This window comes from Aythya ferina (genome assembly GCF_964211825.1).
Source record: "Aythya ferina genome assembly, chromosome: 3".
Classification (NCBI taxonomy): Eukaryota; Metazoa; Chordata; class Aves; order Anseriformes; family Anatidae; genus Aythya; species Aythya ferina.
Genome location: NC_140298.1, coordinates 27,381,780 through 27,405,395, shown reverse-complemented (window position 1 = coordinate 27,405,395; position 23,616 = coordinate 27,381,780). Strand labels below are relative to the sequence as shown.

Here is a 23,616-nt window from a genome sequence, read left to right as displayed (position 1 = left end):
CTTGATTATTAGGACATCATCTTGGGAGTCGGGAGATGCAAGTTCCACAAAGCAGAGGAGGGAATTGAATCTGGCCTTTCTACTTTTTGGGAAAGTGTCTCTGTCTTAAATAGGAGGGGGAATAATTCTACTAATTTAAAAAGAAAAAAAGTAAATCTGTGTGCTCTCATTTTGCTATTATTAGAATAGCAACCTATGATGCAACAATAATATTGTCATTAGACACTATATCATACACACTGTGCATTAAGCCAAACATGCAGGTTTTGCTTGCATCTACTGAGCCACTGGAGATTTAGGAAAGTAGTGAACAGTAAGGACATGTTGCACAAATAAACACTCCAGCAAGGTTAAAGGTTGGAAAGAAAATTTGTCTTTGCAGTTGACTCAGTAAAGGAAAATTAAATTCTTTGCCAACATCCAATTTTTGTTTCATAAAAATAGGTGTAAAAATAGGTGTAAAATTTCAACACCATTTTACTTTCAGATCTCTTTGTTTTCCCCCCATTAATTTATGGAAGTTGAGCATGCGATATTTATGCAAGCTTTTTCCTTCTGTCAGGCTTCTGCATATTTGATCCAGTTCAGTGTACAACTTCAACCAGGGAGCCTCCATCCCACAGAGAAAAGGGAACAGACCATACTCACCACACTCCAACTCAAAGCTTTAGGAGTTTTGCACTGTGCCCCACTTGATGTGCCAGAGTTTTTTCAGGAGCAGGGCTCTGCCTCTTGAGAAAGGGACCACTTACAAGTCATTTGGCAGTCAGTGAGTCATTTAACTGTGCTTTAAATGTTTTAAAAAGCATTTCTGGACTGAAAGATGACCCCATGGAACTCCACATCAAATGAGGGCGATACCTAAGTAAAAACAGACTGATTGTGCTAAATAATAAACTGCCACAATTCCTGACTTATTGTACATTAACAATACTAATACAACCTAATTTCTACTTGCTTTTACAGGGTTGATTTTTGAACAGGTATAACATTTTAATGCTCAGCATCACTGATATGTACAACAGTACCAGAGTTCTTTTTGCTCTCAGTTGGCTGAATTGTCAATTCTCATAGAAACTGAACAGAATTAAAATTCCCCCAAATGAACAAGCCTAAATTCTGAATATATACCAGATTTTCTAAGCTTAGTGTAGAAAATACAATGAAAGGCACTTAGAATTATTCTCCGGAATTTCTAACAAAACAAAGATTAAAAATCAGCTTTAGTTTTGCCCTGCCATAATTTGCAATGTGCTTTTATTATTATTATTATTTTATTAATTATATCCAGCAGCAAGCTAAGCAGTATTTACTTTACACAGTTTATTTGTTCTTTCCTGATTGCTGTGCTACAAGTTTCTTGTAGTAAAAGGTAGGGCTTAAGTGAAAGGAAAAACAAACAAACAAACAAACAAACAACTAACACAATCCAGTAGATTTTTAAAAATATTTTTGTGAAAGTATTTCATGTTTAGATTTCTTTTTCTAAAAATCCTTCTTCTAAGATTATATCCAGAACAAGATTATAAAGTGTCCTACATTAAAGATTTTAGTGTTTTTATTATAGTTTAGTTTTAATTTTACAGAGATGAACATACTCCAAGAAGAAAAGCTCTATAATCTGCTTGTGTCATTTTTTCCTGGATTAGTGTTTCCAGATTTTAATATGCATCTGAAGAATAAATATATTGGAAATTAGATTAGCCTGGAACTACTTTTCAATTTGCATATGCATTTTCCTTTTTATATTATCAGCTGGATAGCAGAATAAACATCTCAAATAATGCTTTCAAGAGAGGCCAAGGGCCATCCCCCCATAGGTTAAACACTTATCTATTGTGCTAAATTAGAAACCTGGCTCCTTTTCCAACCTATCAAGTCAGAAAAGCATCTCCAGAAATGAGTTCAGAAAATCTGTTGGGAAAGAAGGCTCAAGGCTCCTGATTTTGTCACTTAACTGAACTGACTAATGTAAGGGAGGTTTGAAACTGGGCCTGAAGCAAGGACTCAGTTGTAAATGCTCAGAGAATATAATTCTATAGTGAAAATAGGGACAAGAAGTTAAAGAAAGGTGTGCTGTATTCATATATCAATATCAATATATTGATATCAATATTACAAATAGTTGTGATTTCTGCTTTAGCAACAGTCAGCAACTCAGCCTTAGCTGCAGAATTGCAACCTCCCATCACATAGGACTTCCCATTCAAAGTAGCGCTAGCTGATATACATTTTGCAGACGTGATTGCTTCCCATTTTACTCATATCTGCCTTTATGGGAGTAACACCACCTTCTTTCCCTTTCAGGAGCACATTTACAAACTGATGAAAAGTGATTCTTATCCTCGTTTTATACGATCCAGTGCCTACCAGGAGCTGCTACAGGCCAAGAAAAAGGTATTGGTCCATCTTGCCTTTGTCTTGCCACTGTGCAAAGCAGTGGTTATGTTTGCAACAATACTCAGTCTTCTCTCCCCTGTGCCAGTGCAACTGGATATCTGGTAGGTGACCAACTTGGCGTGTTTGGAGGGTCACATACACACAGGAGTTCAATATACATATATGTGTATATATCCTGCATGTGGGCATGTTTAAATGAGTTTATCTAGCAAAACTTATTTTTATTTTTACATCCCATATTGTACTGCTTTCTCTGTTATGAAGCACCTTAAATTGCAAAGTGCTTTACAAATACATTAAAAAATTAAATAAAATCCCAGAAGAATAGTCTTTCATGTTTGCAAGTTTGCTTATGTAATACTTGTTGTTCTCTTTATTCCACATGTAAAAGCTACAAAATGTGTTTAGAACCAGTCTCATTCATATGAATAACTTCTAATTTCAACTATAAAAATAGGGGCTTCCTAATTCTGTTTCTTTCCCTATTATTATGTGAATAGTTCTGAATAGGCTAGGAGTCTGACTTGAAAGACTGATCATGTCACACTTCTGCAAACAGAGGCTCATGTCTTGGTATGTAATATTTGCTTAGAAAATTCTAGATTATGGAATGAGTTCCAAATAGACATAGCCCAGAGTATGTGAAGCAGCTTGTGCAATGCAGATTTCTATAAGGATAAATAATTTATTAGTGGGCTCTAAATAGTGATATCCTACAATCATCTGGGAGCCTGCAAAATCAGGGCCATGTCATTACTGGAATAAGGTAGTTATTAGCACTGTAGCATTCTATTGTTTCTAATGACGACCTAAAATTATATGAAAGCACTGTGTGATTTTGTTTTTTGTTCAAACATTGATTTCTGAAGATCCAATATAGAGAGAGATGTTGAAAATTCCAGAATGCTACAACTGTCCGTGTGAAGTCCTTAAGTTTGTGATTGTCAGTTCATTAACACAAGATGTGCACTTCATTATTTCTTTTTATTTTCGGTTTTTCTTTTAAAGCAAACCATTTTGATCCCCATGAAAAATGATTTTTTTGTCGAAAACTATATCTGCTTTGCCCATCCGCTGTTTTGCAGAGTCACATTACAGCTTCATACCTGTGTTTGCTTCCTGATTTATACAAACTTTGTTTTGCAGTCCATTGTTTCATCGATCCTTTTCTACTCCATTTTTCTTGCTTTTCTTTTTCCCCTTCTTTTTTCTTTTTGTTTCCTTTTTTTTTTTTTATTTTATTTTAAATTTAAGTTGGAAAACACACTGGATCGTCGAACATCTTTTGAGAAATTCACACGCAATGTGGTAAGTTTGTTGCCTTGGAAGACTAGTAAACCTGATGGGACATCCTTCTCCCTTCCCCCTCACTGATCCTTCCTTTCCCTTTTTGCTTCTCTAACCTGACAGTTAAAAGTGTATTTATCACAGTTTGTACAGTTTATGAATTTTCCTAGGAATGACAGCTTTATAACGTGCTTTCATTAGAACCCCTCCTCCCTAGCCCCTTTACCATTGACCTCTATAGTCACACATGGAGGAATGGACCTCTGGGAGCCATGCTTTTTACATTAAGAAGCATGAAATAATTCATCTTTTTTTTTTTTCCTTTTTTTTTTTTTAATTGTAGTAAAGAATTCGTGAAAACCTGCTTGATGTTGTTCCTTTTTCTAGTGCTTCCCCCCCCAAAAAAACACTAATAATCCTGATACAGGTGGAATACATTGGATTTCATTCCTCACTCCTTTTTGTTTTACTAAAAAAGAGTTTGTCCCATTTTTGTAATTTGGCACAGGGGAAATAAACTCTAATAATTCTATCTTCTTTAATGTTTAGCACAGCTTCTTCAGGACCAAAGAAATGATGCTGATGAGGAACAAGGGTTTGATTTTAATTATGGGGATTTTATTTTAATTATGGACTACAGGAACTGACTTTTTTTTTTTTTTTTGTAATAGTAAGTTTGAAGATATTTCACCAAGGTAAAAAAAAAAAAAAAAAAAAAAAAAGGCCGGTGAATTTGCTGTGGGCATCCTGTTGCCACCAGACAAAAGATCCACTGATTTCCTGAAATGTGGGATTCTTTTTACTTATCCAGTTTCTTTGGATTTTTTTTAACATTGTGAAAGTTCCAACTAAAGCATTCAACGCATTTATTTTTGTAGGGCAGAAACATCCCTATTTTCCCATGCCATAAAAACTGTACACCAACACTGAGGGCGAGCACTAACCTGTTATGAAAAGAGGTAGAAAGATCTTGGATTATACTCAAGTTTGTCTGCATTGTCTGTTGAATTGTGCAGTTGATGCTGCTGTGTGTGCGTGTGCGTCTGTGGCTTTTTCTGTGACCTGGTTAGTGGAGCTGTGTGCATTGAAATGAAAAATATGAGAGCTTTCAGCAAAGATCATGGTTTTTGTTTTTTAGTTTCTAGGGAAGGAGAAGCAGTTCTCAGGAACTGCATCCCATATAATGGGGCTTAAGAGTATTTCCTCAAGTATTTAAATTATATATACTTTCCAGTAATCAGAAAAAGAAATGAATGCAGCGAAAGAACAAAGTTTTGTGAGGCTGTTGGAATATCTCACATGTTAAAACAAAACTGTAATCCTTAACTACTTTCTTATAGGTAAAGGCTTCCTGTAATATGCTTTGAATCCACTGTAATCTGGAACAAATTTTAATTCAATGTGACAAAGCCAGTAAAGACTAAAAAGTGAATAAACAGCCACAAAGGAAACTATCCCAACATTTGAAACAAAAACCCCAATTTTTTGCATGGTGGTGTTGCCATAGCATGTTGCGGTGTGATTTGTGTGTTGTCTAAATAGGTCGATCTATAAAACAACATTATACATGACAACATTATACATGATAATTCTACTTTTTTCCATGGAGGTGTTTAACAGGAAGTTCTATAGTAATAAATGAGCCTATGTCAATGAAAAAGAGCACAGAAAGTAAAGCAGTACATCTGGGACCTCTGAGAGCCAGGGTTTTCCCAGCCATCATGCCTCACAAGCTACAATAAGTAGGTTGGGAGTTTAAGCAGACAACAGCCCAGGAATTGGTTATGGTAAAAAGTATCTAAGCAGATAGCTGGTAGGAGAGAAATAGCAAGCTTCAGGCAGATGTAAGGAAAATAAAAATTTTAAAAAATAATAAAATAAAAAAGTGAGGACAGAGCAGGAAACACTGAGATCTCTCTTACTAAGTTTGCTCCCTCTTGGAGCAGTGCTGCTGATAAACCATCAGTTCTGTGCACAAGCACTGGACACCAGTGTTGTGCTCTGCAGGCATGCCTGACTTTCAGCAGCTAATCCCAGAGCTGAAGCACCAAAACAGCAGGATGCCAGAGATATAAGTCAGGCACAACAAAGAAGCTGTGAGATAGAGGTGGGAATGAAGTTTTCTGTACATGAAGCATTGGTACTTCTTCAGGAGAAGAGGGTGATTCATTTTTCATGGTGCAAGCTATAAAATAAAAACTGTGGGTTTGCTTTTCCTGAAACTACTAGCCTATGAATGTGGGGGGAGTCTGTCAAGTCAGATCATCTACAAAAGTAAAACATGTCACTGTTAAACATATATTCTTGGTTATATCAGTAGCTCGGAGGCTTGCAAATTACTCCAGAATGTCAGGATCCTCAAGTGCAAATCTTTTCCATGAGAGGACTGAGTTTGCATGCCCCCCCAGCCCAGGACCCCTTGCCACCAGGAATCCTTGTTCTTCCATTCTTGTTCTCAGTTATGATGAGTTTGTATGTAATTATGTACCTCAGTACAGTGGTTCCAACATGCAAGAATGAGGGAAATGTTTCTCAGAATATCCTACAATGTACTGATTAACGTGTTCAACTGCAAATGGAGAGACTGCGGTATAGATTTGTTGTTCTGATCAATACAGAAAATAGATCTGAAACGGGTCTTCTACACCCAAGGCCAATGCTCTGGTCTCTGAATAATTTAGAAAGAAGAAAATGTTATTTTCCCTTCTCCTCTGATGTTTTAGAAAATTAAGATTAATTTTCATTGTTATTTTTTCTTAATTACATCCAAGTGACTTTCTATTGATTAAATTAGACCTTTTTTTTAATTTTTTTTTCAATTTTAAGTATTAAAACAAACAAACAAACAAACAAAAAACAACAACAACACAGTAACTTCAGTTGTGTATAGGGACTGAACCTGAGTGGATGACCTTGTAATTCATAACCTGAGTTGTTAAGCTGGAGACTCTAGGAGATTCCTGAGTCTTTTGTTCGACAGATCAGTGATGACTGAAAGTGGATTGTACTTGCTACAGAAAACATTTGCCAAACTAGCGAGATTAGAAACTTTGTAAGGGCAATCCCTCTGTATTATACCTTAAATTAAATGGAAATCACCTAGGATAATCAGTCATTATTTTAGTTTGGTGAGGAAAAAATTAAAGTTGAGCTATGTACACATAAAAAACTAGGCTCTACAGTTCTTTGACATTTTGAAGTTTTCTTTCCAGAAAACTTCTAATAATTCAGTACACTTTAATGAAAGCCCTAAATTCACAACTAAGAGCATCAGATATTTATCTTGCACTGTACATTTTATAGTGCAAAATTGTTAATGCTTTTGGTAGTCTGCAACAGACTATATGAATAGTGTTAGAAACACACCTGCACAATATAGGTAAAATAGTAGCAAACTGGCATTTGCCATATGTAACATTTATTACTGAACACTCAGTCTGCCTCTGAGTAGGAAACACAGCTGTTCTTGGTGTGTCTCCTTTATTCATAGTCCCAGGTACAGTGTGATAATAAAGTGCACACAAACTTTGTGCTGCTGGCATGATGCCACTGGATAGGTGCATAGTCTGGAATACCTTCTGCACCCAGAATTGTCCTAGCAAAGTGAGTGACGGTGTGCCCCAGGCTCCTCACTGGCCTGCTCAGTCCCTTGGCTTTCCATTTGGGAATAACTAAGGTCTAGTCACCTGCAGATCCCCGAGGAGGTGAGTAGGAAAGTTAAAGGCATAAGCCAGGGAGCAGGAAAATCTCACTGCTTGCCACAGTACAAGAGAGGGAGAAATCAGCTGCTTCTGTGGCATTTAAAAAATGAATTTTTTAGAGGAATTTAAATTAGGAAAAAATCTGTATTAAAGAAAAAAAAGTCAGAAAACTCCTCCTACCTCAAGTAACAGCATCTACACTGCAAAGAAAAACAAGTGAAGGAAGCACTGATAACATTGATGGGAAGACTTTCGGCTTTAATTTCTCATATGCATTGGGATTTGTGACAGTGGCAGACTGAGCAAGCCTGCCTAATGCTTAGCTGTGATCACTGGTCTGGAAACCCAAAACAAAGGCATCACATTTACAGAGAAGCCTCACTTAATTGCCACTGCATGCACATTTTCTTGTCTCAGCAGGAACCAAGCTAGCAGGGCAAGGTGCAGTCTGCTCCTCAGAGCCTCCTTGGGGGAGATACTCCACCACCACGTGTGGGTGTCGCAGCTTCAGATGCCACCATCAGTGTTAGAGTTTCATCTGTTGCAGCCTAATTGTAGAGAAGGTGAAGAAATGGGCTTGTTACAAGTTTGTGGTGTTTTATGAAAAATACAGCCAGTGCAAGACTGACCAAACTCAGTTCATATATTAAGTTAGAGAGCCATCAGATGATGATTATCTTCACTCATAACCTCAAAAACAAGACCAGGTTTAATAACACTGAGTTTAAAAACATTATATGTTACATTACCCATGCACTTTCCAGCTGTCCCGCTTAGCTGTAAGAACTTACTTGCCAGTGTCCTTTGATGTTTTCTCCCTCCAAACCTGTAACATTAGTCCATTTCATGCATGAGATGAGAAATGTGAAATCTCTTGAACACAGCATATTTTCACAGTGCCTCAGTCCAGTGTCACTTAACATGCCATAGCAAATTATGGTCTAGTGATGGAAATTAAAACTCTCTAAAATAGCTTCCTTGTTTTTTGTCAGTGGGGGATAGACTTTATAGATGCTTAAACTGGTTTAACCTCTTGACATGTTAAAATGTGTCCCTTTACTGAGAAACAATGAAGATATCGATTTCACATTAATCAAGAAATGTTTCTTTATGAACAATTAAAACTTGTTGCATACCTGAGAGCTCTACCGTGACAGACCAGAAGTCCATGTAGCCCTGAAATCCAAACAAAGACTATATTTTCTGGAGCATAACATTATGAACAAACTTTTATGCAATACAATCTGTGAGATCTTATGTTCAATGTGCAATCATGGAAGATTTCCTAATTAGACTATTGAAATTTGCTTACTGGTTATTCCTAAAAGATAAAAAAAAATAAAATCACAAGATTCTTGTTGAAAAAATACAAAACAGTAGTAAAAATAATAAGCATTCATAGGAATGAAGCCCTTTCCCTTTTCAGTTAAGAGATGGCTTATCTAATGTTTGACTAAAAAGAACTGACATAATAATTGAAATTTTTAGTTTGGAGCAATAATTAGTCCAAAAATTAGTGCTAGGCTGTCCTTGAGTAATGATACTCAGTTTAATGAGGAAAATCAACAGGAGCATCTGTATGAGATGCCAGTAAATGCTGGCCTCCTTGTCCTGCTCTGCAACGACAAGTGGTGCTGCTCTGCTTTGTCCTGGAAAGCTTTGGGCAGCCATGTGGTACTTGCATGGCCAGCTCTGTCTCTGGTAGGAGCCAGCTCTTGGGCCAGTGACTGCCATTTCCCAGCTAACAAACATTTACCTGTGTCCCAAGCTGCTACAAGAATGAGAACTGCAGAGTAGTACTGAAATCTGGGGGGTCATGCCTAAGACAAACACATACTAAATATTTGTCCAGTGCATTAGCACCTTGGAAAATGTTAGGTTTTACCCCATCCTTCTAATGTTTTTTCAAGATAAAACTGTCCCATCTGGCAAGAGCTTGTAGGTTAATCACACATGAGAGCAGCTCATCAGTAAATGCAAATATTAGTGGGGAAGGAAAAAGAAATGAAGAGAGAGCATCATCCAGCTTAGAATGAGTAAAATCTGGATTATGCATTTGCTCAGCCAATGTCTCTTGTCTACGGTCTCCTCCAAGACAGGGAAAAGCCCCATTGTGAAGTTAGGAGAGGACTGCAACTCCCCACAGTAAGCAGAAGGATTTTGCACATGCAACCACTTGGCATTGCAGCTGTTGTGAGAAGTCATCCCCTAAATTCAGTAAATGCTACCTTCCTCCTCTTCAGCACCTTTCTGAAAGAGAACTATACCTGTGGGGCTGTGTGAGAGCAGCCTCCCATGCTGCTGTGGTAATTGAAGCAAAATCCTGCCCGCATGGGCAATGCTAAAGCCTGTTAGAAAAGTGAGGGCTGGCTAAATCCTGACCTGACTTACAGTTTCTGTTCCTGTACCTCTCCAGGTGTGCTTCTGCCAGAAGCAGTTTATACCAGCTCTGTGCATAGCACTGGGAATGTCACCTGGGATTTTTGTCTGCTGATGCTGGCCAAGCTGCTGGCATGCTGCAGCTGTGCCACATGTGAGTGGATGGGGAATGGTGAGACCAAGGAGGGTTGATCCAAGCTCAGTGTCTCATTTTGCTCATGGAAGGGTTCATGCTGTTTTCCCTTTCCTAGTTGAATGAATGGAGTTTCCCTTTCTCGTTCTACCAACATCTGTTCTAGGGACCATAAAGAAACATGAAAAAAGAGCCACTGAGGCTGCTTAGCTGAAAAGATGAGAATTAGAAAATTAATATTTTAATCTTCATACATTTCAGCTCTGTCCCCTGTATAAATTTCATATTGATTTCTTATAAGCCACATATGTATTGAGGTTGTTGCTGACTTGTTTGTCTGATTACTTGAGGTATTAGTGTATAAACAGGTCAGTCAGCACATTTGTACATAGCAGCTCATAAATCATCACATTTTTGGAGTTCCCTCACACCTCCCCCCCCCAAGATCTCTAAAAGTACAGTTGGAAGGACAAGTCTGCATTAAAAAAGTTAATACGTTATGGTAGCAACACAAACACTGAGACCAATTGATTTCGTATTCATCAATGTAGTTGTTTACTCCAGCTGCTCTGCTGCCTCCTTGTACTCTGACTCCCTTGTCAGGGTATGCGTGCAGGTTTTCATTTATGCTGGTGTATTATAGTAATATTGTTAAGTAGTTTCAATTCATTTGGCCAAACCTTACCTATACACACAAAAATTCTACTCTTTAAAATTTGGGCATATACTTCTACATGTCAATGGCAAGAATATATTAAAATGTTAAATTAATATTAAATTAATATTAAATATATATATATATACTAATTATTTAGATGAGCATCTACTACTTCTTCTGAACTTGTTTTCAATTTTTCTTTAGCCGTATTAGTACAGGAAACATTTTCCTGTGTGTGATCAGTCATATGCTATACCTCTCAAAACTGACCTGTTTGATGTAGTTGACCAAATACAAAATTTGGCTTATGAAAATATTATTAACATTGTATCTGAAAAAAATAGTTAGCCTCAACCCTGAAATTATGACTCACAAGAGATGATCCTTACATCAGACTGTAAACTGCATATCTCTTAGAACTGATGATTATGAAACCCAACCATAGAGAGCTAAAGAATCAGGTTTTATTTTAAACGTATACTGGAACAGAGTTTGAAGGAGATTGCCTGTAAACTGGAAATAACAAATGCCTATAGAACTGAATATGAAACCTTCATATTCACTTCTCTATTTAGGGCTGCTATGGATTCTATGCCTTTAAAGCTTATTTTTCCAGTCAGAGGACTAAATGGGATTCAGAATAAGAATGGAAGGATATCTCTTGAGAAAGGCATGTTGTCTAGGTTGTCACTTTTCCACCTATAAGATAATTTTGAATTATTAATACCTGGAGAAATGTTCAGGTGGACACCTCTCTTTTAAGGAGTGTAATATCCTCTGGGCAGAGAAGGGAGATGGAGGAAAGGACCAACCAAATCAGAAATCCTGATCACTGTGGGGCTTAGGGGATAAAGTATCCAAAAACCATCAGCTTATTGTGGAGAGCAATATCCATGGTGGAAGCCATGGTGGAAGTGATGCAGAATACCTAAAAAAAAAAAAAAAAAAAAGTTACGATATCATAATCTGTCTATAGGAAAATTTCAATACATTGAATCAGATTATCAAGTCAGGTCAACTAATTAACCAATATTTTACCTGTTTTTAGATTAAAAACTCCTACTTTATGTAATATCACAGTTCATTCCTGACATGCTGGAATGTGGTTATGGTTCATCGTAAAAGTTCCATTGAATTACAACTCCCGAATAATCTGTTGTTGCAGATAAAAATTCAAAATTAATTCATAGACTTTATCCCATGATAAAAGCTTGTGCAGCTTTCCAGTGCATCATTGAGTGAATTGCTTTAATAACTAATAGAAACCTCCAGGAAGGGAATTATTAGACAGTTCAGTACTCAATGGAACTCATACATATTTGCAGAAAGTAGCCAAGCTTGTAGGCCTGTAAAATTAAGCACAAAAAACTTCATCAAAGGGAAAATTCAAAGTATGCTTAGTATTTTCTTAGATTATGTCCAAAGCTGATAATCATCAACTGCCTAAAAACACTTAATAATTTTGGACATGCTGTCTTAAATTGTATTCCAGTGTCACACATCTGTTGAGACTTTCTTTACACTTGAACAACTTACCTATAATATTAGATGAAAGCATAATTTAAGATTAAAGAAATGCCAAGAAACTGAATTTAATGTAGGTAAAAATTAATAGAGGTAGAACCAGACACAGGGAGCAGACCATGCCAGGAAGGAGACATCTTTCAAAGAAGTACGTAGTATTATTGTCAGGTGATATGGTGAACTTGATAGATGAACAGTCTAATCCAACATTTCAGACCATGATTTCCCTTCAAAATTATATTGTAGGGGAAAAATTCATCCTCATTTCATAGCACAAATAATAATATTGCTATTCTGCTTTTTGTCAAAACCCATTCTGATATAATGCATCTAAGCAAATGTTCAAAACCAACTTGCATATCCCTTTGAACATAAAATTAATTGATTAGGAAAATAGATATTAAATTGTGTAATTCCACTGAGTTACAATACAACAGATGACTTAACAACTCATTGATAGGGCAGAATAAGTTCATTTACTTACAGAATAAGTACCATTTACTGTAGATGTAGCATACCTTCACAGTTATGTTTCTTATGGTAGTCTCCTTGAAGTCAGTTTGATTTTACTGAGTTGTTCACTTAAGATAAACAATACAATAAATGTAAATATTAAATATCCTTTGACTATAATGTTAGACAGAGCCATGTGCTGTTTAATAATTTATTATCTATTTATGGTGCACTATCAGGGTATGCCTGTGGTATTTTGAGGAGTGGTGTAAGCTTGCTGAACCAGCTCTGCTTCTGTTGAATTGCAGCCACAGTAGGGTGGCTGTAAGAGACACTTACGTGGTTTAATGGCTTTTGTCTGGCTCAGCTAAAGCTCAAATCTGCCTGAAATACACCATGACAACATAACCTATGCTATCCTTTCCACACTGCAGAGCTAACTCTTGTGGGACAGTCATTATAACTTATTAAAAGAACTTGCTAAAGAACTGAAACTGCATGCTTGCAACAGGAGGGTGAGGAAAAAGACAGTAGAAATCCAAACACCTTCTAAGCAGTGATATGTAGTCCCATGTAATATACCTGACCAATGGTCCTTATTAACAGTAAATGCAGTCTCAGCAAATGTATAGCTGAGTTCATGGAAAAGCTGCTATCTTGCCTGTATGCAATCTGCCTCTTCCTTACTTGAGCTCTTTGCCATCTGTGACAGAGCTACTGCAGTGTGCACATTCATCTTTGTAGCATAAGGTGCCCTCACTTGTGGTGGCTGTCTTGAAGTTCTGGGAGTGACCAACAGCAAAGCCCTCAGCAGTCATCTCTTAGCAGCCAAACCCAATCTCACTCAAAAATGGCCTTTGAATTTGTGGATTATTCTGTGAAACAACCTGGCTGGCTGGCAGTGCAGGTGTGCAAGCATAAGGGCTTCCTGTGGTTTAAGATTTGACAGACTCCAGTTGCTGCCCCTAGTTATTTGACAGTGATGTGGCAACACTAAGTGGTTGCTGATGAACAGGTTTGCAGTGATCATGCCTCTGTTTTCTGTTTTTGTTTTTTTGTTTTTATCTTTTCCTCAGGGGAAATCGCTCACATCAAAGAGGTTAACCAGTCTAGTGCAGTCCTACTAAAAGGATCACCTTGTAGCATGGAAGCAGACTCAAATCATTATACATACTTTGTAGCTCACTGATTGCCTGAATCAGAGGACAGTAGAACAAGATGTTGCATGAGCAAGGACCTGACTTGTTTTCTTTTGTGTATACTAAGGCATTACAGACTCCGAGGGACTCTCTAGCCTTTCGATGCCTCCATTTCGAAAACTGTCTGCTCACTTCCTCCTTCATATCAAGCTGGATCTGTGTCTTTTTATTTTCTGCAAGCTCAAGTACAGTGAAAAAAAAGCTTCTGCTAGGCACAGTTTATTTAAAAAAAAAAAAAAGTCAATCAAAAACTGGAAGAAATGTAAAAAAAATGCATATATTAATAAATATACATATGGCATCACATTTATTGCACAATAAATTAGCACAGAAGGTTTCATTTCACTGATGTATTCACATTGAGAAAGAAAGCCTGTGTCTTTGTCTGTTGTCTGTATATTCTCTGTTAATGTTTCTTGCATTTATTTTTATACCATATTTAAAAAAGAACACCTTTTACTCCAGATGTATTAAAGTTGATCCTTTCTCTGTAAATTTGTGTATGTTTATATTGTTGTTTTATCTTTCATTAAAAGATGCAGAATCTCTTTCCTTTGGGAAGTTTGAGATTTTAATATTGAATCTGAAGATTAGTCAAGAGCAAAATCATTCCTAATAGTTACTTACCTTTTGCTTTCCAAAAAGTGACATGAAATGGCATTTTCTTTCTCTCAGTGACACCTAACCAAACACACTTTATTGATAATCATTTACTCTTTATTTTCTTTTTATCAAGCTAGCAGCAGTGAGACCTTTCCAGCTTGCTCATCATCACATAAGCAAACCTTTCTTTAAGCTAGAGAGGGTCTGTAAGAGCACACCCTCTACAGTGTGCTCAGTAATTCAGTTGCTGCTCAAGAGCAGATCAAGTGAAGTGCATTTTCTTAGGAATGGCCTTGAACAAATCTAGCTGGAACCATTAGTGTGTATTTTCTAAATAAGACGCTATTTCTTTCTCCTTGCTGTCATGTGTCAATGCAACATTTTAAGCTGAAAAGGCAGCGGTTTGGGAGTGCTGAGAATAGAGCGCAAACCTTGGGTAGTAAATGTAGGAACTTGCAATTTTAATTCAGCGGCTCAGTTCAAGTATGCTGTTGCATGTCTAATACTGAGGCTACTCACAAAGACCTACTCAGATTTACAAGAGTGTGTAGCTGTTGTCGTTGGGACAACAGATGTGGGACCTTCTGAAGCTAAATTGAGCTGGAACCAGAAAACCTGTGCTTGGAAGAAGAAAAGCAGCACTTCTGACTGATACAGATGACGTAAAGGTAGTGGCAGAATCTCCGAGCACAGAAGTAGTGGTGTGAGCTAAGTCAAATAGCAAGTACCTCCAGGGCATTATAGGATGCATAGGACAAACATGCTCAAAGAGCCTTCTTAGCAGTGCACAGGAGAGACTCAGGACAGACAGAGCTGGTACCATCTGTGGTCTTGACTTTTTTGTGACATTGGCAAACAGGAACCTTGTTTCAAAGGGACTACCAAGCCTAAAAATGCCCCCCACCCCCATTCCTGACACAAAGTGGGAGGATGGTCATAGACACAATCAGGCAATAAATTTGAATACATTGGTGCTGGAGTCATCACAGTTAACACCAGCTGCCTACCTGTGTTGCTGCCGCTGGGAACAGGGCTGCTGAACTGCTATAACCCTGACTGCAACATCTCTAGAGTAATGGTCTGAACAAACCCAGGACCAAACACATTGTACATCACCATGAATGGCTGCTCCCTTGGTTTTTGTTCAGCTGAATTTTCCGGGGAGGTGGGATTTTTTTTTGTTCTTTGTTTGCACATGCTGCTATGTTTCTGGTTTCTAACCAGAATAATAATCGCTGCATTAAGGTGTCACAGTTTCTGTCATCATGATTCTTTTGAGCTGAATTTTATCACAGAACACTGGAAATGCCCATGAGAGCTTGATTTTATCAAGAGCTCCATCTAGGTCAAGTCAAAATATTCACAGTCTAAAGAGGCCATATAAATTCTAATGAATAGCCACACTGAACCCCAGATCTTAAACTCTGAGATTTAATTTTCCTTTACCACAGCAATGTGAGCTCTGAGGCATGAACTTGGGTCCAGAAAATCCACAGAAATTTGAGCTCTGTTTCACTTCTCAGTGCCAAATTGAGATATTTATTTCCAAACTCCTGCTGCCACCAATTGCATCAGCTGGTATATTGCTGCTTTTCCTTAGGATTTAACTAATTAGATACCAGCAGCTGCTTTGAAGAATTACTCCCTTCAAATGACTAATGTTTCAAATTCATGTGTTAGATAATCATTGAACTTTACCCTAAGGAAATTAATTATTTTTTTTTTCCCCTTTTTAAATCACTTTGCAACACTGACCAGCCAAGAAAAATATCTGAAGTATTTGTATTTCTGAACCCATTTTGTACTCATTCTGGTTCTTCTTTTGTTTCAATACATACAAAGCCTGCATTGAATGGCTGTCTTCTATGTTTGTGCAGGATCTAACACAATGCCTGTAAAGTAAAAATGCATATTACAGTAAGAATTTCAAAGTAGGCAGGGAGCAGTATTAAGGTTTCATTTGAACCTTGTTTCAAGTGATGCAATGCCACCGTTACCCAGGAGTGAATTTGGCCCAAACAGACCAATAAAACCTGCTCTACAGCCAGTTGATTTTTAAAGGGTTTGTCTGTGATCTCTTCATCCCTCCCATGATCTGTCAGTGTTGCCACACTGGGAATGGAAGCTCCAAGTAGGCACGAATATCTCCACAGAGAAAAAACATAGATATTTACAGATGTTTGTTTCCGAACGTATATGAAAAGACACTTCCACCAATTAAGATTAACTCAGATTATGGCATATTTATTCTTACCATGGCAAACAGTTGAAGTACACACTAGGCAGTGATGTATCTATTAGGAATTTCAGAGAGGTCATGTATCTGCTGAGGAAAAAAAAAAAAGGACCAAGCAAGATTTCTTTCCTCCTGGGGAAGAGCCATCAGTTAGCACCTCCTGGTGCCTCCCAGGAAGCTGGAAACACCCTTCATTGGGAAATATTTATTTTAATATGCTTTAAAGGAACCACTCCACCTGAGAACAGCTGAATATTCACCAGATTTTCTGTAAGGTGCGATTAAAAACTGCCCACTGACCCTACAACACCAAAAAAATGGAAGGGAAAAGGCCTTAAATACCGAAGAGAGAAAGATCAAAATGCTGAGCTGAAAGAGCAGTGGAGAGTGGCCAGAAATTAATGAGCTAAAGGTGAAGACAGAAGAAAGAAATGAGAATTAATTGCATTGACCAGAACGGAACCAGCAAGGGAGGAGAACTCAGGCACTGAGCACTTTGGCGCAGGAGAGGCGGCGTGCTGCTGGTGGGATGCCAGTGCTGGGCAGAGCTGGAATCAAAGCGCAGAGAAGCAGTCTGACCAGACCATCTGCGTCTGCCCTTTTAAAGCCCAACAAGGACATTTTTTTTTTCCTGAAAGAAAGCTCTTAATACCACATATATGGAATTTCTCTTTTTTCAAATTGCACCCCTAATGTCATTTGAAATACTAAATGCCCAGTAGTCCTCCAAGAAATAACAAATGGGAGCAAAAAAAATAGTTCCTGAAAATGAGACCTACAGGAATGTGTTTAGGATGTTTATTAAAAATATGGAAGAAAGCCACTGCAGACAACTAAAGTGAGAGAAGACTGTTTTCTTTAAGTAACAGTTGGGAATCACCAGTGATTTTTTTTGTGTGTCTTCCATTTGTTTATCTTTATGCCAAATGATTAGCAGCAGCTGCTTGAATTTAGATTTTAAAATTACCATATTTTAATTTCTTTTCTAGCTAGAGATGTCATGCACAGAACCAGCACCACTGAATTTATTGACTTAAGTGCATAAAACAGAAATTTTTCTAAAAGAAAATTAATAACTATAGATACCTGTATAAAATAAGATACAAATCCCAAGATATTCCAACAAATTACCAACAATTTATTTGTACATATTCTGTGTCCATGATTCATTTAAGCATGTTGCTAAGTAGTTCTGAATAATACAGATTTGCCTTTTGATCTCACTAGGCTAAATAGGTTAATGAAGTTATGCTGAAGGAGCCCCAGTATCAAAGACATGGAAGCAGAGGACAATCTGAGGCCAGGCTCCCTGTGGTTGTGCTATTCTGGACTGTGGAGTCCTCAAGTGAGGTTTGTACAAATAAATGGGTTTTGTTTGTACAGACATTGGCTTGAGGACAGCAGAGTCTCCCCAGACACTCATTATCTCTGCTACTGCATTTTTTTTCCCCCTAATATCTAAACTAAATCTTTTTTGCTTCAATTTATCCCTTTAGCCCTTATCAGGCTGCTACATTCACTGTAATAAAATGTCCCCTCCATTTTTGCTCAAATATGTAAATAGCCATTGCAATGTTACAGTGCCCTTTGATTTCCTTCCTGGTGTTTTCTGAAGTGTGGTTTGACTCTGCTGCTCTCCTCCAGCTTTTACAGAGGATGGAGCCTGGAGCAGGCTGCAGTGCTCCTGCCCAAGCTTGACTGCTACAATTGCAGTGCAGGCTGTACTTCTGTCTGTAGGCACAATAGCAAGGCTTGCCCTTTTTGTAGTAGAGAGTCACCACTGAATCATTTCCTGTGTATGAGGCACTGTGATGCCCAGCTCCTTTGCAATAAAACATAGGTGGTTGTTCCCCCTTGGTGTGTATTGCTGGATCAGTGAGATGTCTGGCTGTCCATTGGCTAGCATCCAGTTTTTCAGGCTGTTCTTCTCTTTCACTAAGGTCATTTCTCTTTTTTTAAAAATCCTAACCTCTGACGTACTTGCAGACCATTTTCCTTCTGGTACCTCTATGTATGGGTAGGCGTGAGGAATCTGCTGTCCTGATTCTGTAACACTGATGCATGAATGATAGTGATTATCCTCATCACTATTTGCCATAAGGGATCTGTATGTGCAAATTGTTAAAAGAAATTGCCATGATAATAAACTCTGAAAACCTGCACAAATTCTAGATGATAACCCTTATTTACAAGGGTGGACATGGATAGTAAATATCAAACAATATTAAGATACGATTGTAAATGTTACCTTGTTAGTGGCATTTGCACAATTTTTATTGTACTTTTTCTTCGCTCCCAAAATATATTCTGACACATTTGCCTTATCCTTTTTTTTTTTTTTTTTTTTGATTTAGCTAGATTTTGAAACTTCTCATTAGATTCATTACAGATGTCACCTTTCAAAACAAATGCTATTTACTACCCTTGCTATTAACCTTGTGGCTGCTGCTTCTTCTGTGTCACAGAAATGAAGCTTTTCATTATTCATATAACTCTCCTATCCACGTCTTTATTTCTTTCCGCCTTTCCTTTTTGAAAGATACATGGCAAGGGCATTTTTAATGTAACTTTTCCACCTTTTTGCTGAATGCATAACCTGAAATCTATGACCTTTTTTTTTTTGAGTTCATCCCTTTTTGTGCACTGTTCTTTATACGGCTCATCTGTTCTTTTAGATTCTCTTTCTTCTCTTCCCCTCCCTGGCAGTAACAACTTTTTAGGATTCACAGCCTTTTATGGTTCTTTTCCTTTGTTCCTCTGATCCTCATTCCCTTCATCCCTTCTGCATATTCCTACAGTGACCACAAATACTCTGCATTTCCCTCCTCTGTTCTGTCTTTCTTGGACTTTAAAGAAATCACAGGGAAAAAAAAAAAAAAAAAAAAAAAAAGGCTGGTCAGCAATTAGGGCCAGGGCTGATGCAGAACATGCCTTTGACCATGACCTGACCTGATCTCCTGGGACCTTCCCTGGTGCCTTCCTTTCCTTTTCCTGTCCTGCTCCTACCAGCTCTCTACACTTCCTCCAGCCACTGCTGCCCCAAACTCCTCGCTTTAGGGGATAAAATGCCCTCCAGGTCTCTCCATAAAGGCAGGTTCCTGCCCCCTGCTGGGACCCCCATGACTTGTCTGGCTGCTTGCACCTGCCAAAATAGGAATGGAGATCTGGACCATCTGGCTTTTTCTTCCTTCCTTCCCATGTAAACTTATCTAACATTGGTAAACAGCCCATAAATGACATGTATGATTGAGGCAGGGGAGGCGTAGAGGCTGGCAGGCTGCTGGCGTTGAGGGAGAAGAGCCTGGGGTGATGTCCTGGAGAGGAGGTGTCTATGTCTGGTGGGGAGGCCTTGCTGCTGACTTTACAGGAGGTAGGAGAGAGATGGGTAATCCTTAGCATAGGTGCACTGGTTAGGTCTGGACAAAAGGAAGCTTGGTTGGTTACTCATGTGTTCTGCAGGACGGGGAGCAGGTGATGAGGTCACTTGCTGTGGGCATTGTGATCTAGAATAAACTAGGAGCTCAAATGTCCCTCAGGGCAACAGAGGGGTGGGGGGCCCAGAGGGTGGCACAGAGCATCCCAGCCTCTTGTCAAAGTAAGTGTCTGCGGGAGGTAGGAATGAGGGTTGAAGCCCAAGACTATAAAATGTTTCTAAGTCCTGATCCATACTGGTCTAGGAGGTAGCCCCAGTGAAACTAATGAACAGGGGTATGGAAGCTCACATTGTAGCTGAAATCACAGGTAGTTTTCTGAGGGGGTGGGCATAAGTGTCAAATTTCATCAATGGATAGCCTTTCTAAAAATGTTCTGGTGTTTTAAAAGGATACACTAGCAGCAAGTTAGACATATAATGCTTACTTAATGATGGAATCATTTTCCAGAAACTCAGTTTTAGTGAACAGCTAAATTTGTAATTGCGAAGTCAGTTTGGGTTGCTTCTTTACTTCTTTTTCCATCCCACCTGAATTACTTCATGAACCTTGCTGGGACTTTGGCTAAATCTCTTCTCTTGCTTTCCTTCTCAGTTGTTTTCCTTGTCCTTTTTTTGTCTCTGTTCCAAATCCTAGATGTGGGACAGTAACTGCAGCTACTGGTGCAGAAGGATTTTAATTTGTATGTTTATTTTCTTCCTCTAATGGGAACACAATAAAACACAATATCAGACTTTCATTTTGTTCCAAAGGGCTTCTTCCCAATGCAATTCCTGTCATAGAAACCCATGTGATCTATTTTTTCTGTATTCTTGTGTATTTTTGACATTCAGACATTTTACTTGGGTGAAAAAAAAAAAAAAAAAAAAAGAAGAAAAAAAAAAAAAGAAAGAAAGAAACAGAACCTGAAGGTTATCTCAAAGTTATGATTTTTAGATATTTTTTCTGGCTACTGCAACTCCATTGCTGTGTTAAAACTGCACTTTGGGATTCCCATCTGCGAGGAGAGCTGAGCATCTGCTGATCTTCCAGTGCCTCTGTTGGCATCTCCCACTGCTTTTTCCTGCCCCAAACTTCCAACAAACTTCCACTGTAATAGAGATGTGACACCTGGGAGACTGACTTCAAGGAGTAATTATCCTTTGCTCAGTAGGTACATTGCTGCTTGCTAGCTAGATGTCAGTTGTGTCACCTCTTTGGTACAATCCAGTGGTGTTTTTCTGTTTGTTTTTGTTTTCTTTCAAAAGCTATTTTGGACAACAACTCCTCCCACTCCTCTCACCCCAGACCACACCACATGCTGGGAGTGCGTGTATATCTCTAGGAAGGTTTTGAAGGCAGTGTCTTTCCACCAATGGCACAGACAGGGCAGAGTGCCTTTGATCACTTTGTCTTTTTTATGAACAGTAGAAAACAAAAACAAAAACAAAACAAACAAACAAACAAACAAACAAAAGTTTTGGAGACCAGAAGACCTGGAGGAAAAAAAAAAAAAAAAAAAAAAAAAAAGAGGGAGAGTGAGGAGGGAGGGATAGAGCATAAAAATAACCTCTGGGAAAGTGAGGCCAAGGTCAATCACCAGCCCCGCACGGTGGCCACCAGTTTCTGTATGCTGAGAGCACCTGTGGGTGGCTGCAGACCTCCTGCTCCACATGTCATCAGCAAAGCATAAAGCATCAAGCATAAGCAGAAGAGGAGAGGGAGGCCGCAGGACACGTATGTGCATGGTGGCACTGCCTGGCACAGAGCTCAGCACTGGAAAGCAGAAGGCTGAGGCCAGGCCTTGGGAGGATGGGAGGAGCCTGGTCTACATACCCTTCAAACCACACTTAGCCTGCAGCTTTCATTTTTCATCTAAAGAAAGTTTGCATTGTGTAGAAGAAAATAAAAAAGGAGAAAAGCCTTTACATACTCAACGTGGCGAAGACTTTTAATGTTGCCCTTAGATGTCGCATCCTTTTCCAGGCCCTGAAAGCTCCTGTGCCTGGGTGGAGCTCACTGCTCCTCATTACTGAGGCCTCACGGTCTGGTGGCTGCTGGCACGTTCTTGCTTGGCCAGAAAAAAGCTGTCTGAAGCAGTCAGCCTCCAACCTTAATGTAATGCAGAAAGAGTTCCTTTTAACAGCTCTCACTCCTGGATACTGTACCACTGTGTTTATTGGTACTGACATGGTAGCACTGCCACGGCCAGTGTATCAGAACCGATCTGCTACAATACGGCAAAAATTTTAATTTCGCTAAGGAAAAAAACTATAATCTGAATGGCACTGCTTACTTTGCCTTGTGTAATGTTTTAAAATACAAATTATGTAAGTTTATTGGATGAGACATTTTTGGTATTCAGTATAATCTGTCATTTAAGAAATCTAAATAGAGCATAAAATCAAAAACAAAGGAAGCAAGATAAGTCAAAACAATTTTCTTTACCAAAGTGAAGCAAATAGTTTGCTGCTGTAAAAGGTGGTGGTATTTATTTTGTGTTTGGGGGTGGGAGGTGGAGGGGGCTTGGTTTCCTTTTTGCCTGGTTGACCGATTTTAGTTGTTTGTTTTATCCCTGGTTGTTCTGCAGTGACCATCTCCCCCTTTTTTCTGTTTGAACTTATTTTCTGCTCAGAGAACTGGCGGAGAAGCCAAGTTTATTTTCCTAAGCCCTCGGCTGCAGTGCTGCGAGCTTTGCTTCCAGCGACGGCACCCGGCGCACCCGCCGAACCAGGCGTCACAGGGTGCCCTCAGCACAGGGTGCCCCCAGCCCTGGGTACCCTCACGCTTAGGCCACGTGGGGCCGTCGCCGCCTGCCGTGGGCAGCTCGTGGGACGCGAGTGACACCTCGTGGGGGCGCGCAGCATCTGCCGTCGGCAGCCCCACCGCAGGGGGCTCCGCGCCTACACGGGCGGCGGCGGGGGAAGGTGCCCACGCGTCCCGAGTGAGGCCACGGAGGGGCGTGGGGCAGGAGCAGGGGGAAGGACGAGGGCCAGATCCTGTCCCTTCCCCGTGGGAAAGGCATATCAGCGTTGTCCGACTCCTCCTCAGCTTTCTTCCTGCCGGAAAAGCAGAGCATAGGGGAGAAGGAGAAATGTTCATCTGTGGGGCTCACCACACTCCGCCCTCCGTGCCTCGCTGAGAAGGAGGAGACACCCCGCATCTAACAGCTGTGCTGGAACCTCCCTGCCTTCCCCCTGCACGGCCGAATGACACATGTGTGTGCCAATATGATGCAGACAAATACATGGGTTTCATGTGCACTGATTTCAGGCTCTTTTGCCCTCTCTCCAGACCCTAGTCCATGTGTGGGATTGCTGAGAGACCAGCTCTGTGTATTTCAGCAATTTCCATTTAATGTTTTCTTGCATGTCCAATTCCAGCTTTACCTCACTGAGTGAGGCCAACCTGCAGGCCAGGGCTGTAAACCCCAAAGTCTTCAGACACTGAACCACTTTTGGGAAGCTTTTCTGTGGAAAATCATGTAAGTGGGTAGATACATTTCAGTTTTAAACCTTGAGGGATGAAAGGAATGTTTTTGTTCCATCACAGACATTGGTAATAGACAGCCAATCTTCATTACATAATGTTTAATGAAGAATATATTAGGTACTTATATGTAATATATTTTAT

At 39.2% G+C, this 23,616-nt stretch overlaps 1 protein-coding gene and 1 pseudogene across 3 annotated transcripts in view; both read left to right on the top strand.

Moving 5' to 3' along the window:
- Window positions 1-14,282, top strand: part of RGS7 (regulator of G protein signaling 7) — a 270,089-nt gene extending 255,807 nt beyond the window's left edge. For both annotated transcript variants that reach the window (XM_084516178.1, XM_084516179.1), the window contains 2 exons: window positions 2,308-2,397; window positions 13,612-14,282. In XM_084516178.1, the coding sequence (XP_084372304.1) occupies window positions 2,308-2,397; window positions 13,612-13,662 (141 nt within the window). In that variant the 3' untranslated portion in view covers window positions 13,663-14,282. The remainder of the gene's footprint in view (window positions 1-2,307; window positions 2,398-13,611) is intronic.
- LOC311435340 lies at window positions 13,754-14,316 on the top strand (annotated as a pseudogene). Its single transcript has one exon. The product of its transcript is annotated as an uncharacterized misc_RNA (transcript).
- The last annotated feature ends 9,300 nt before the right edge of the window (window positions 14,317-23,616 follow it).